This window comes from Alligator sinensis, unplaced genomic scaffold (assembly GCF_000455745.1).
Source record: "Alligator sinensis unplaced genomic scaffold, ASM45574v1 scaffold243_1, whole genome shotgun sequence".
Classification (NCBI taxonomy): Eukaryota; Metazoa; Chordata; order Crocodylia; family Alligatoridae; genus Alligator; species Alligator sinensis.
This window is the reverse complement of record NW_005841841.1, coordinates 718,075-732,195: the sequence shown is the minus strand read 5'-3', so window position 1 is coordinate 732,195 and position 14,121 is coordinate 718,075. Positions and strand designations below refer to the sequence as shown.

The window sequence follows — 14,121 nt, the reverse complement described above, 5'->3', positions numbered from 1 at the left end:
AGCCTCAAAAATAATTTGAAATACTCCTTTGAATTTTTCAAATGCTGAAAGTTATGTCACTTCTATTTTCAAAACAGATTTCCCTTTGGGTCTTCCTCCGTCCTTTACAGAGCTGCATTGTTCTAGACAGGTCAAAGGTTCTCAGCGGCATGAATCTGAACATTGTGTTACCACCAAATACACAGATCAAAAGCAGAGTCCTGGATTCATAAAGGAACACACACACAAAGAGATGCAAGAAGACAATATTTATTGATTCTAGTGCAATCTGCATTTGAATTGAGCCGATATTCTCATATAGGGGGATAAATTCTTCAGTAATTTTGTTCCAGCTTCCTTGGGAGCAAAGGGGGTTTTTATTGGGATGTATGGTTCTTTCCTCCTTGGAAATACATTTTTTCCCCATCTCTCTGAATATGGACACCTCTAAGTCCTGCCTATGTGAAAGTGTCATCCTGGTGGTTTAGGGAAATATTATCATTAGTTTAAATAAAATTCCTCCAGCTTCTGGAACCCAATACAGGAAATCCCTTAAGCATCTAATATGCTTAGGTACTATCCAAAACAGATATGTACTCTGAAATTGGGTTCTGAGTTGAGAAGAAATTAACCAGTTAAAGAATAGACATCTTGAGTGGTCTTAGGCTATTCATTCTACCATACAGTTGAGTGGCATTTATAATTACCTTTTAATATCATCAGTGTCGTATTATCTAGTTGACACACACACAGATTTTCATACCACATGCCGTAGCTGCAGTAATGCAACAGTTATTGATACAGTATATGAACAAGTACACAGCTTTTTAACACCCTAAGATTTTGAAAGTATACATGAAAATATTAATTAGTCCATAAGAGATTACTAAATGAAATGAGGTCTCTAGAGATTTTTGTAAGATGGTTTTCTTAGTCAGTTGACTGCCAGATTTCTCATCAGACATGTTAATGGGTTAAGAACACTACTGCTAGCTTACAGTAAAAAAACAATCCTGATTCTCAAATTTCTTTCCTTTAACAGTCAGTTGGAATGAGTGTAAAGAGGTACGTTAGTGCTAACAGTTCCTTCCATTCATGCAAAGGAAGAGATGTATTCCAGAACTACATCCAACAGATTTTTCTTTAAAAGACTGCAGCATACATACACACATATGTACAAAACAGCACATATCCTTTTACTGATGAAAAAGTTAACAACCAATTGATCAACTAACCACCTTAATCACACAGTGGCCCAAGGATGCAAATTACATTTCTAGCAAAAAGTAGTTGCAGAGACAATGAGGAAGTTTCAAAAGCCTGTGAGGTCTCTCAGTGAACCAGCATCCCAGAACTTTGTCTGCTCATTTTAACATTCTATTTCAAACCCCTTAAGCTTGTAGAAGTGGGCTGGAAACCCAACGATGCAGTTTTACCATGAGATTTCAAGTGCATCTTGCTTTTGGTTGGGTTAGAAAGATAATTAGAACTGCTTTTCTTGTGGTATTTCCATTCCTATTCACCCCTGGAACCATGAAGTTCAGGGAAGTGAAAAATAATTCAAACATTAAAAATGTGAAACAGGTTTGAGTATCAGTGATGACTGAGGCCATTTCTAATTTTAACTAAATCAGCTCTTGACCCTCTACCCATAGCACATACTGGTCTAAGTAGACGCAGAAGAAAAAAAAAGTTACATTTTAGATGAGAATAAAAGCTATTTGTGCCTCTCAGCCTCACTTTCCCTTCCTCAACCTTCCAAATGTTTTAGAACAGAACCAGCACTTATATCCTAGATACCTTTGACAAAGAAATTATTCAAACAATGTAGCAGTTTGGTGTGTAAAGTGTCTTTCCACTTACTAATACAGGCGAGCCTCACCATTTGCAGGGGATATGTTCCTGCGATCCCTGCGAATGGCAAAATCCGCAAATAGGACACTGTGCTCATGAACGCGGTGCCCCTGGCGGCTGGGAGGGTGGGGAACGGCAATGGCGGAAGCCCAGCAGCAGGAAGCGCAGAGCTCCCAAGGAGCTCCGGTAAGTGTTTAAAGTGTATTTAAAATACAGGTTTGGCATTCGCAAATATTTGAAACCATGAATGCTGAACCTGCGAATACCGAGGGTATACCGAGGGTTTCCGGTAAGTACCGGACCAAGATTTAAAAAAAAAATTAGTGTCTAAATTTAGATTCCTTTGAGTCTTGGATTGAGCCACCTGTATAACTGGCCTTACTTGCAAAAATGCTGATCCAGTATATGGTATTTGGCCTCTTGTTAGGAAATAAATCAGCATTTTACCTGTATTTAGAATGTATAGCAAGGAAGAGCATCTAATTTAATCATACGATTCCCTCTTGTTTGTTGCACCTTCACAGGTCACATTCTTCATCTATCCTTAAGAGTACTACCCTTTTTTGGTTGTTTTTTTTTTTTTTTTTTGGGGTGAGAGGGAGAGGGGGGGAACCATCCACTGATCTTCCTGTGAGCTGGATGAGGAATGCCACCTTTCAGGTAGGGAAAAGATAGACATATGATTATATGCTTAAGAATTACTGAAAGATTGATGTTGGATACTAATCTCCTTAAAACATGAGAGACTTGTCAGGTACCCTTGTCAATTGCTTCTCTGTGGGCACATCTACACATGGCCATAAGGTGCCTTTGTTACTATGCCATCATTTAGTACTTCCTTTTAGTACTTTTGGAAGTACTAAATGATGGCACAGTAACAGCCCATACTGCGCCGTGCAGTTATTTTTGGCTGCTACGTCACTGTAGCAATAAGCTATAATGAAGAAGCACATTGCTACAGTGATGTAGCGGCGGCGTCAGAGTTTTTGCCAATGGATGCTATGGCACTGTAGCACATCGCTACAGTGCCATAGCATCTTGTATAGACATGCCCAGAGAGAGACAGTGAGGAAAGCCATGTCTGCTGTACCATTCCTAGATCTTCTGACTTCATAAAGTTTTCATGCCTGAAAAGTTTCCACATTTAGTTTAAAAGCTCTAATGATAAAATCCAAGCTGCATCTTCAAGACACCTTGTCTGGTGAATTGAATTTGAAGACGCAAAATGAAATTCAAGGGCCGTATGACAAGCTATTCCTGTAAAATCAGTTCTAAGTCTATTTCTGGTGGAATCAAATGTTGCTGTTTTATCTATGACTGCCTATTGCACAGATGTAGACAGACAGAAGTATTTGGTGCCATGTATTGTGATTATAGCAGAGTATTCATTTCTAATCCTTGACTATACTGCTTCAAAAGACACAAAACCAGGAAGGCCAGGAACACCCATATATGTTACTATGCTATCCAGGGCTCCACTTACTTGATTTCTCCAAGATTCAGACCCTTAATTTATTGCCAACAGCTTGCTCTCAGGCTTATACAGTACAGCATTTCTAACCAAAGACATCTGTGGGAGTGCTTGTTGCTCCTAGCAAAGCAGAGTGATTAATCCTTTTGCAGTTAAAATGTTTTCAAGAGCCATCCTCCTAATCTAGATTTTGGCAGTTTGATTTAAGGATGTAAAGACCTGTGGATCATAGAAAAAAAAATTAACTGATTTTAAGCCTTTCCCACCAGAAATAGACTTGTAGCTGATCTTACAGGAACAGGCTGTCATATGTCTGTCTGCCCTCTGCAACAGGCAGTGTGTAGTGACACTGTTTTAGATTTGAAACCTGCAATTTAGTCTCCAGTTCTTCCCTTGCTCCTGGGTTGAAACCCTGACCTTTACCAGACAGATTATTTCCCACAACATACCGACTCAATTCCACTGATTGCTGGAGAGGGGTAGGAATGGCGTAGTAGGGGGCTTAAAGCAGCCTTAATTCTTCCCCAGCTGCTCAGCCGCATGGAACAATCTGCAAAGGCTGTTCTCTCTTGCTTTTTGAGCTGTGAAGTGAGTTACGCAGACGGGACATTTTTAATATCCTTTAATTCTCTTGTGAGAGAACATAGAGCAGGTAATAATCTGGTCCTTAATCATTTATAAAGTATCCTCATAAAGCTGCAGGCCAAGCAGTGTAGAAGATTATCAGTAACATTCTGGAGCACAGCTGGAATGTGGCATTTAGTGTTCCATGAAATGGTAGCTTTGTATTAAGTGCTATAATGCCAGAAAGCCTGAGTGAAATTTGCATAGAAAAGGGCAATTGAAAATATTGTAATTGTTTTGGTAGTTCAGTGTTTCACTTACCGTCATAACAGTTTTGCTGTGACAATTTACTCTGACAGGGAATTTGACCGTGGGGACTTAAAAAATTTCCACTATAAGAATGCCCTGTTATTAGTAACATAATTATTAAAGGTACACAGAACATAAGAGCAGAGTTGTGGTAAAAGGACGTATAGTTAATTTTAGCAGACTGAAGCATAGGAAGTCAAAGACTTGAAAACTTGACACAGGATATTGCCAGAGCACAGCTGCCTAACTAGCATAGGTTGCCTGCTCTGACTAAGGAAACAAAAACTTTCTTCTTTAAAGCAACCACAGTCTAGCAAATAACTGAGGAACAGCAAGATAGCTATACTGCCATAAACGCTATGCTGCCATCACTCATATTGAATGTCCTCAGCTTTTTATGCATGCACAAATCAGGCACCTATTAATAAAACAAAGCTTTAAAAGGATTCAAAAATATTTTCAAAGTCATTTCCTTACCTTACTCAGTTTTATGAAAAATAGTAAAGTATAATACTAGTAAAGTAAAGTGGTAAGTTTCCTTTTTTTCCTGGAATTTATATAAGAAAAGAGGCAGAACAAAAATAACCTTTCCTCTAAAACAACACCGCAACAAGATTTTGAGGAGTATGAGATGGTGTATGACAATAACTGTGATAGAGAATATTTTAATAATAGTGTATATAGAAACATTTGTTTCAGACTGATATAAACCTACAAGTAAAATTGAGGGGGAGATTTTTGTTTTGTTTGTTTTTTTCATATATCACAAGAAAAATGATCCTCAAAATGGAAGAGGATTCCAGGTAACCCAAGAAATGCAAATTTAGCAACACTTTTCTATTGTAGTCTTTTGAACATAAGAAAAAATTTAAAGGTTAATTGTTGTGAATAGTCGCAAACATTAGTTGTGGACCAGCTAACCTGTGCTTGAAACCTGACAAATGCTGTCAGACTGGTAAAGCTATCATTTATTCTAGTAAGACCACAAACTAGATTTAGATCCCATTGTGCTTTACAAATACATGGCAAGAGACAGTCTCTGCCCCAAAGAGCTTACAACCTAAGAGACGAGACAAATAGAGAAAAGACAGGACTTCATGGCTAACTGTATGGCTCTCTGAGGCAGATAAGGGCTTATTTGGCACCTGTACCTCCTTCCAGCAGCCTCAGGGAACCAAGAGAAGATGCAAGTGGTAGAGATGCAAGCCTAAGAGAACCTCCCGGAGGCATTGTAAGCCATCATTTTATCCCCTTTTTCACAGCTGTACTAAAGAGTCCACAGAGGAAGCAAGGCTCCAGCCCCATAATATGGTACTGAAAATGAAAAGTGGATAAACACAATTCTAACAAACAGTGTGAACATTTGCATAGTTGGGATGCACAATTTGGCCAAGACTTTCAAAATTCAGCCATATGTTTTCTTTTTTTTTTTTGTAAGGACTGAAAACATTCTGGGGGAAAATCCATTCAAAGAACCTTACCTGCAATTGCCATTTACTCAAAAATCATCACCATTATCATTATCTACAGGTTTTTAATATCAGGAACATGAGAGCAGAAATACTCCCTTCATACCTAGCAATGCATATGCCTCTAAAGGTTCAGAGTTCAGGTATGGCTCAGATACAAATGTACAAAAACCTAGAAAATCTTGTGAGGACAGGTTCTTGTGGTAGTTTGCCACTTCTTTTTCTACACATAAAAATTAAAGGGAAGTAACAGCCAGCAGAATTTCTTAGACTTTAGAGCATCACAAAAATAAAGTGCCAAAATAATAGACCAATATTCAAGGGATTCTTGTTTTCTCCAAGTCCCTGGGTTCACCTACCCTCTCTAGCATTCCAGCTCTGTTTGCCCCTTCTTCCCCACCCTCTACCAGTCCCAATTAGAATTTGGAGACAGGGAGCGTGTCTACATGGGACGCGTTAATGCACATTAGCCTAATTTAAAGTGCATTCTACACATGCGTAGCCTTAATGCACATTAAAAATGGTGACATTAGGCTAATCACACTTAAATTTGATACCTGCAGATGTAGGCATCAAATTTAGGCATGATTAGTTAAGGTGTACTAATGCATGTGTAAACATGACCCGGCACTAATTTTAGTTCCGGGTCTGCCCAGCCACTAAGGGCACATCCCAGGGTTGCAGGGACTTGGAACTACCTGTGCCAAATGAACTAATTTTAGTGCTAAGTGCCTGCACGTGTAGACAACTGCCAAAAATTGTTTAGGCATTTTTACACGTCCTGTGTGATGCGGCACCAGGTGCTTTAATTAGCAAGGCATGCTGATTAAAAGTGCCCGTGCGTCACATGCATCAGCGTCCTTGTGCATCCCTGCACTGAAAATATGGTGACAGGGCAATTTGAACTACAGCTCAAACGTTTTATTTAAAAGCGTCCTGCCACGATTTTTTCAGGGACGCTGATATACTGTCAGAGTGTGTCAATTTCTGTGCTCAAGCAGACTTGATTTCCAGCACGTCAGAATAGGTTCCCCACATGTGTACAGGAGCCCATAATGCACATTAAATTTAGTTGTGCTTAAACACACACGTAGACGCGCCCAATTAAGTATATTTCAGGAACAACTTTGGAAAAAGAGAAAAACAGCAGAAGCGCAACATTTAGCTGGCACCTTCCTCAGTTTCGAACTAGCAGCCCCTTCTTGCATGTGAACAGCCCAAGAGCAGCCACTGATGTGAAGAAAGTAGATAATCCAACCAGCTTCAGTAGTCCTGGTATAGATGGCAAGTTTCTCTCCCAAAAGGTAGTAGTGATTGGCAGGGCTGGGACATCCTGGATGAGAGAAAAGTATTAGTACAGGATCTCCTTCTCCTGTGGGAAGGAGAGCATAATTTCAAACATGCTGCAGTAAAAACAGGCTGAATCCACTCTGGAGTCGCTGCTCTTTTACACAAAGGCCTATTTCATTTTGGCAACCTCTAACGCTCCCATTGCTTTTAATGTTTATCTCATTCCCTGCTGATGACTCAGTAAACATCCTGAACAGGAATTAAGGGACCTGCTTGAGAAAAGTAGGACAAGCTTGTTGGGACCACTCAACTATCTTACATTAACGTATTTCAAAAGAAATGGATCGTGAGCAGCTGTTTATATTTTCCAATCCTTGCTTCAGCAAATAGAAGAACTGGTTGAAAACAGGGTTGTTAGTTGTAGCTGTGTTGGTCTAAGGTCATAGGCAGGCAAGGTTCTTTGGGTAGATATGATATCTTTTATTAGACCAACTAAATAGTTGGGGAAAAGGTCTTTGCAAGCTTTCGTGCACAAGCACCCTTCTTCAGGCATTGGGAGACTCTGCTACTGTTCTGAGATCTCCAAGGTAGAAAGAAGCTAAAAGTGTGACAAGAGGTCTGTGAAAATGTAAACAGATAGAAGCTTGGAAGACAATGGGTAAAGATGGGAGGGGAGGTGGGGAAGAAGGGAAAAAAAGATTGCAGAAGCTCAGGCAGGTATCTAGTGAATCAGATGTCAGGGAGGTTGTAATATGTCATAAATCCATTTCATGATTTTTGGTATCCAGTAGATTTATGAAGTGAAGTTCATAGGCTCATCTACAAAAGGTGTTTTGTACATTCCCTTTGAGGACTGGAACTGAGTGATCAGAGAGGGAGTGATTGCCTTGTGAGAAGTGTACACCCACAGGTAATTGGATATTTTTGTCATTGATAGATTTTCAGTGTGCACTCATTCTGGTATGCAGCTGTTGTTTGGTCTCTCCTACATATATTCAATTAGGGCATTTAGTGCACTGGATGAGATATAACATTTCTGGAGGTGTGGGAATAAGATCCAGGAATGGTGATGGTTCTGTTGTGGGATGTAGTTATTGTGGGAGTGGTGGAAACATGTTGGCAAGTTTTGTATTTCTTGTCCTAGCATGATCTGGATCCATTTGGGTTGGTTGGGTCACAGAGAGTTCTAATCCTCAAAGGGAACTTACAAAACACCTTTCATAGAAGGGCCTACAAACTTCACTTCAGAAATCTAATATAAACATTGGATTTATGACACATTACAACTTGCCTGACATCTGATTCACCAGGTACCTGCCTGAGCTTACCATCTGCATTCTCCCCACTCCCCTTCCTCCCCCTCCCCTCCCATCTCTACCCATTGTCTTCCAAACAGGGCCGGCCCTCAATTTTTGGGGGCCCACTGCAAGATATAGTTTTGGGACCCCCTGATGCAAAGCCGCCAGCGGCATCAGGTGGGGAAGGGACGAGCGGCTGAAGAAACTGGTGGTGGTGGCGGCGCTGGTGGGTGGGGATGGCGAGCAGCTGGGAATGAAGCCAATGGCATCAATGCAGATTGCTGGCAGCCACCCCCGCCCTTGCTACAGCACTGCTTTGGAGTGTTTACAGCTGCAGGGGGCCCCTTGGCTGCAGGGCCCCCTGTGGCTGCAGGTTCCGCAGGGTAGGACGGGCTGACCCTGCTTCCAGATTTCTACCCATTTACATTTTCACAGACTTCTTGTCACACTTTTAGCTTCTTTTCTACCCTGGAGATCTCAGAACAACAGCAGAGCCTCCCAATGCCTGAAAAAGGATGCTTGTCCCCAAAAGCTTGCAAAGACCTTTTTTCCGACTATTTAGTTGATCTAATAAAAGAGATCACATCTACCCAAAGAACCTTGTCTGGTTGAAAATGGGACTTTTTAGTCATTTTTCCCTTGTTTTTCTCATCAGAATTTCAACAAAACATTTTATCTAAATTTCAAATAAATTTCACCCAAACCTATTAAAGATGGGGCTTTTCTGAACACAACCAAGCTTTAAAAGCTCATCAAATTAAAAGTAATGAGCACTGTCAGAGGTCTGTGAAGACATTAGTAGTCTTATCAAAGGAGGGGAAGTCTTTCCTGTGCCATTCCAATTAAATATTTAGACAGCTCCCCTTTGTGAGAGCCAACCACATACTTTTTACTTTCCAAAACTAAAATGACCAGCATCTGTTTTTCTACTCAGCAGAACAGCCAATGCATAATTGAGTAACACCTTACTTTACGTTATCAGTATCAAAGGCAGGGAGGGAAAAGCTTTCATAGTAACTAAAGGTAAACTTACAATCGATTCTGGTTCTGACTTCCAAATTTCACCTTCTGAGATTTCTCCCATAGAACACAGTATCTGAAAATAAACATCTCCTCTTAGTACCCTTCATTCCTTTAAAAAGCAAAACCGTTGACACTTTAAGCATTTGCTTAAACTAATACTGTTATAATCAAGATAAGATCCTATGTATTTTGACTCGAAAGAGAATCTGATATTTGTACATCATGTTCATGAGAGGGCCTGTTACTTATTGAGAATAATCACCCAACTGCAGGAAGGGATGGAAGAAAATAAAGGAATGGAGGAAACCTCATTAGCTCAGGAATGTCCTAATTATTGTGAGATTTAAACACTGCCTGAAATAAGCATATGCATAACCCTACTGAAAAATCCACATCTTCTTAAATTACTGATGAATTGAAGCCTGAATATGAACCAATAATCTGTGCGGGAAGCAGCCTGTAAAATTGATGCTAATGTTGTGATATCTGTTTCTTGTAACTGGCATGTGGAAAATAGGACAACTTACTTTTGAAAGCTTCCTTCTGATACAGAAGTAGGAAGAGGGTCTTGTGGGAAGGAGGAGACCTTACTGTTCAGGGCAGACCAAAGTGTTAAATGGGAAGTAGCTGCTAAAAATGTTACGGTCTGCTGGCAGGAAGCCAAACTACGATTATATGAAATACAAGCAGTCCTCGACTTGCAACATTTCGACTTAACAACGTTTGGCACTTACGTTTATAAATTGACACCCTGTTTCAACTTTATGATGTCAGTTTTGACTTTACAATGCTTGATCTGATGTGATGCCGCGCCAGTGAACAAGTTCGCTGCATCACTGATTTACCTGGAAAACATCTGTCCAAACTTCCTTGGACACTTTCTTTAAGAAAGCAGACAAGACTCCAGAAAAACCTGCAGCCAAGACTCCTGAGAAGACTCTAGTCAACCCTTCAAAAAGTCCAACCAAGAGCCCTTCAAAAAGTCCAGCAGTCACCTCAAAGAAGTCCTTCCAAATCCATATGATTGCTATTTACAATATAAATACAATAATGTAGCTATATTACTCATATATAATTGATTAAGCACAAAATTCTGGGGTATTTTTAGTGAGAATAGGGTACTGGGCCTTGGTTCAGGAATGAATCCCCCATTTATAACATTGTTTCTTATGAGAAAATTGGTTCCAAGTTACAACGTTTTGACTTAAAGATACAGTTTTCAGGAACCAATTGTGTCTTAAGTCCAAGGACTGCCTGTAGTCAAAGAGCATGACAGCAAAGATGCACATTTTTTTAAAGGTACTGGTTTCCAAACAAAAACATGGGGAGATTTTAACTGCTTTTTCCTGCTCCTGCCTTTTGGGCTAGGGACAGACGTTACACATAAGCCAGTTTAAGTGATCAGAAACTGGTTTAAACCTGTAACAGAATAGAAACTCAGTGCACTCAAACCAGATTCAAAATGACTGAAACTGGTTTGAGATAAACCTGATTGAATGTAGTATCAGACTTAACTGATTTAGGTCAAACTAGTTTACAGAACTTCTCTCCCAGAGCCATTCCAGGTTCAAATTAACTCACATTCCTCCAGCATCCCGGCATTTTGCAGCCTTAGGCTGGGCTGGGCTGTCTGCTCCAGAGAGCAGGGCGGGCCCCACCCCTTTGCTCCCTAGCTGGAGCAGTGAGGGCTGACTGACAAGGGAGTGGGGGAGGGGGGAGGAGTGGAATGCAGCCCAGTCTGCAGGAAGAGAGGGGGGACTGCCCCGCCATCCCAGCAAACCCCAGCTGGAGTCTGGGGTCAGGGTGAAAACACCTCTTTCCATGCTGAAACGTACTGCTAGCTGTGACTGTGAACCAGAAATCCTAGAGGCACCTAGAAACAGGAAGAGAAAGTGAAGAATAACCCTGCAGAGTCCTGCTGCTATGATTTTGGACTGCAAATCCCAGAGACCTCGGGGGCAGCAGGAAGAGGAAGCAAACACACAGCCCATATGACTATGTGCCAGAGAGGCATGCTCTAGCACTCTCCAGCTTCTGGCCTGAGCCACTGCAAGCATGTGGCTGCATTTCCTAAACCAAAAGTAAATGTCTACTTCTGTTTCTAACCTGCAAAGACTGAATCAATTCAGCTCCGGGCTTTTTGACTGCCTTGTAGAGTTAACATTGTTCAATATCTCCTGAAATGGGCTTTCATTTTTAGCCAGAATACAAGATGACTATCAGGTCCTGCCAGTTTGTATAGTTAAGAATGTCATTGGATTATAATTACTACTTAAAATTTATATCTTGCCCTACCCAGAAAGGCTCAGTGCAGCTTACAATAGAAGAAAAACAGTCCATGGGATAAGAAACAGACTCCCCTGTTTTGCCCAAATAATTTTATCCTAAATGCTTTACCTAGCTCCAGCTAAGACAGAGTTTAGCATTTCAGTTATTCTCTCCAAAACAGCTTTGAAGAACTGCATCTTATGTTTAACAAAGGAACATAATCATCCAAGATGCTTCTCCTTTACGTTGTATAAAAGTTGAAGACAGACCAACTAGCATGACTGATTTTTAGGATACCTTCCTCCCATAATACAAATCTCTCTCCAGTAGCTAAAGTAAACATCAGCTCTTTACTATGCTCTTGCTTGCTGTACCTTGTGCTAAGGCCTCTGGAAGGTCTGTTTTAACATTTTTCAATATTTTCAATATTTTTACATTTTTGTATGTAACAATGCATTTAGATTCTCTCCCACCATTGGGGTACCAGTTTTTCCCTTCATCTCATATGAAACGATTATGATATTTCTTTTGCTGATTGATATCTGCCCAGAACAACTGAACGTTCTTAAAAATATTTAGGAAAATGGCATTTGTAAGTGATCTGTATGTGCCTATTGATGCAAAACATTATCATTATTAAAAAGCAACATAAAGATTCTTGTTTGCTCCACAAGACTGTGACAGAATTGTCAGTCTTGAAAACAGACTTTTGTGCTGAGCTTATCAAAGCAATTTTATGTGGTTTACACATGTGATTCTCAGTGTTGCCATTTTTCGTGATTTTATTCAGAGGTGGCCGATATTTGGCACTTAACCATAACATCCCAGATCTTACAGACAAGTAGTATAATGGAAGCCTCAACTTTCAACTAAAAGAAAAATAAGTTTCTAGCCTTCATGTTTGCAGAGAAAAAGCTGGTAAAATGTAACGCATCCCAAGGACTCAAGAGAATCAAAAGGCAAATAAAAGATACTAATTTTAATGTAATCTTTTTTACAATAATCTCATGATTTGGGGAAACCCAACAACGATTTTTGAAAGCCTGGCATCAACCATACCAAATTCCCATTAAAATGTAATTCCTAGTTGGCCTCCAAACCTCTTCAGCAGCTTTGCAACTCAATTTGTTTTTTCCGCTTCAACTTGAATGCCCTGCCTCTTTAAAAGGTCAGTGTTCTTACCTCTCTAGCTGCTCTCTCTCCAGCCTGCACAGCCCCCTCCATGTATCCACTCCACTCTGTAGCTGTCTCCGTGCCAGCAAAGTAGATCCTGCCAACTGGCTGGCGAAGGATCCTTTCAAATGAACAAAGAATAGGTCATATCACCCTGATCAGGAAATGCAACTAATTTCCTTGGCTAAAGAACAGGAGAAGCACTTTAAACATCAACGAGCACTTAGAGATATTGGGGCAGTAGATTCTTTTGCAGTTCAGTCTTGCATTTCATCTCCTGTATCAGTCATTCTCCGATGCTCCTTATATTTTCTAAACAGTTTAAACTTGACTGCAATCCTGGTAATGCTGCTTAGGATTTGAATCTCATGTTCATGAAAGTACTATTGAAAAAAGCTAATTTATCTTGGGATTATAGAGAAGTAAAAATCAATCATCTCTGGCACTCTGAACTTCAAGCCATAGCCCTCATATTATTTACAAATAAACAGAAAGGGTTTTTCCCTGGCTCACATTACGATAGATCTAACATGTTATCAGTATGCATGCAGTAATCGGTAAGGCTTTAAGAAGCGAGGGTATAACATGGTCCTCAATTAGAATTTATTTACTGCTCTTAGAGAGCATCTACACATCTCCCTACAGCAGGGGTCGGCAACCCCCAGCATGCAAGCTGAGCATGGCACACGAGGTCATTCTGCTCGGCATGCCACCACCCGCCCCGGCTCTGGGTATCTGCTGCCAGCGACGGAGCCCCGGCTGCTCCCAGAAGGTGGCTAGGCAGCAGCTACAGAGAGCCGGAGCTGGCTGCAGCTGGGAGGCTGCAAACAGCTGCACCAGGCTCCAGAGCCCAGGCATGTGCACCTTGGAACGGGCAGTGGGGGAGAGGCCTGAGGCAGTGCAACCCCAGTCTCTCCCCTGCTCCCGGCACAGAGCTGGTGACTGGGCTCCAGACCCCAGTGCAGCTGTTTGTAGCCAGCCTGGGCTCTGGGCAGCTGCAGCAAGCAACAGGCAGGCTGCAAACAGCTGTGCCAGACTCCACAGCTCTGGCATCAGTTCCATGCTGGCGGCGACTGCGCACGCACCTCAGGGCAGACTGCGCTGCCCTGTTGTCTGCCCCGAGATGCGTGTGCAGTCACAGCCAGCACGGAGCTGATGCTGGAGTTGTGGAGTCTGGCGCAGCTGTTTGCAGCCTGCCTGTTGTTTGTTGCAGCTGCCCAAAGCCCAGGCTGGCTTCAAACAGCTGTGCCAGGCTCCAGAGCCCAGTCACCAGCTCTGTGCCAGGAGCGGGGTAGAGACCGGGGTTGCACTGCCTCAGGCCCCACCACTCGCTCCGAGGCGTGCATGCACGCGCCGGTACAGAGCTGATACCTGGGCTCCGGAGCCCAGCACAACTATTTGCAGCCACCCAGACGCAGCCAGC

At 41.6% G+C, this 14,121-nt stretch overlaps 1 protein-coding gene across 2 annotated transcripts in view; it reads right to left on the bottom strand.

Annotated features, from left to right (window-relative positions):
* Positions 1-233: 233 nt before the first annotated feature.
* LOC102375827 (amine oxidase [flavin-containing]) overlaps positions 234-14,121 on the bottom strand; it is a 120,534-nt gene continuing 106,646 nt past the window's right edge. For both annotated transcript variants that reach the window (XM_025204911.1, XM_025204919.1), the window contains 3 exons: positions 12,708-12,819; positions 9,268-9,330; positions 234-6,979 (listed from right to left, as the gene is read on the bottom strand). In XM_025204911.1, the coding sequence (XP_025060696.1) occupies positions 6,824-6,979; positions 9,268-9,330; positions 12,708-12,819 (331 nt within the window). In that variant the 3' untranslated portion in view covers positions 234-6,823. The remainder of the gene's footprint in view (positions 6,980-9,267; positions 9,331-12,707; positions 12,820-14,121) is intronic.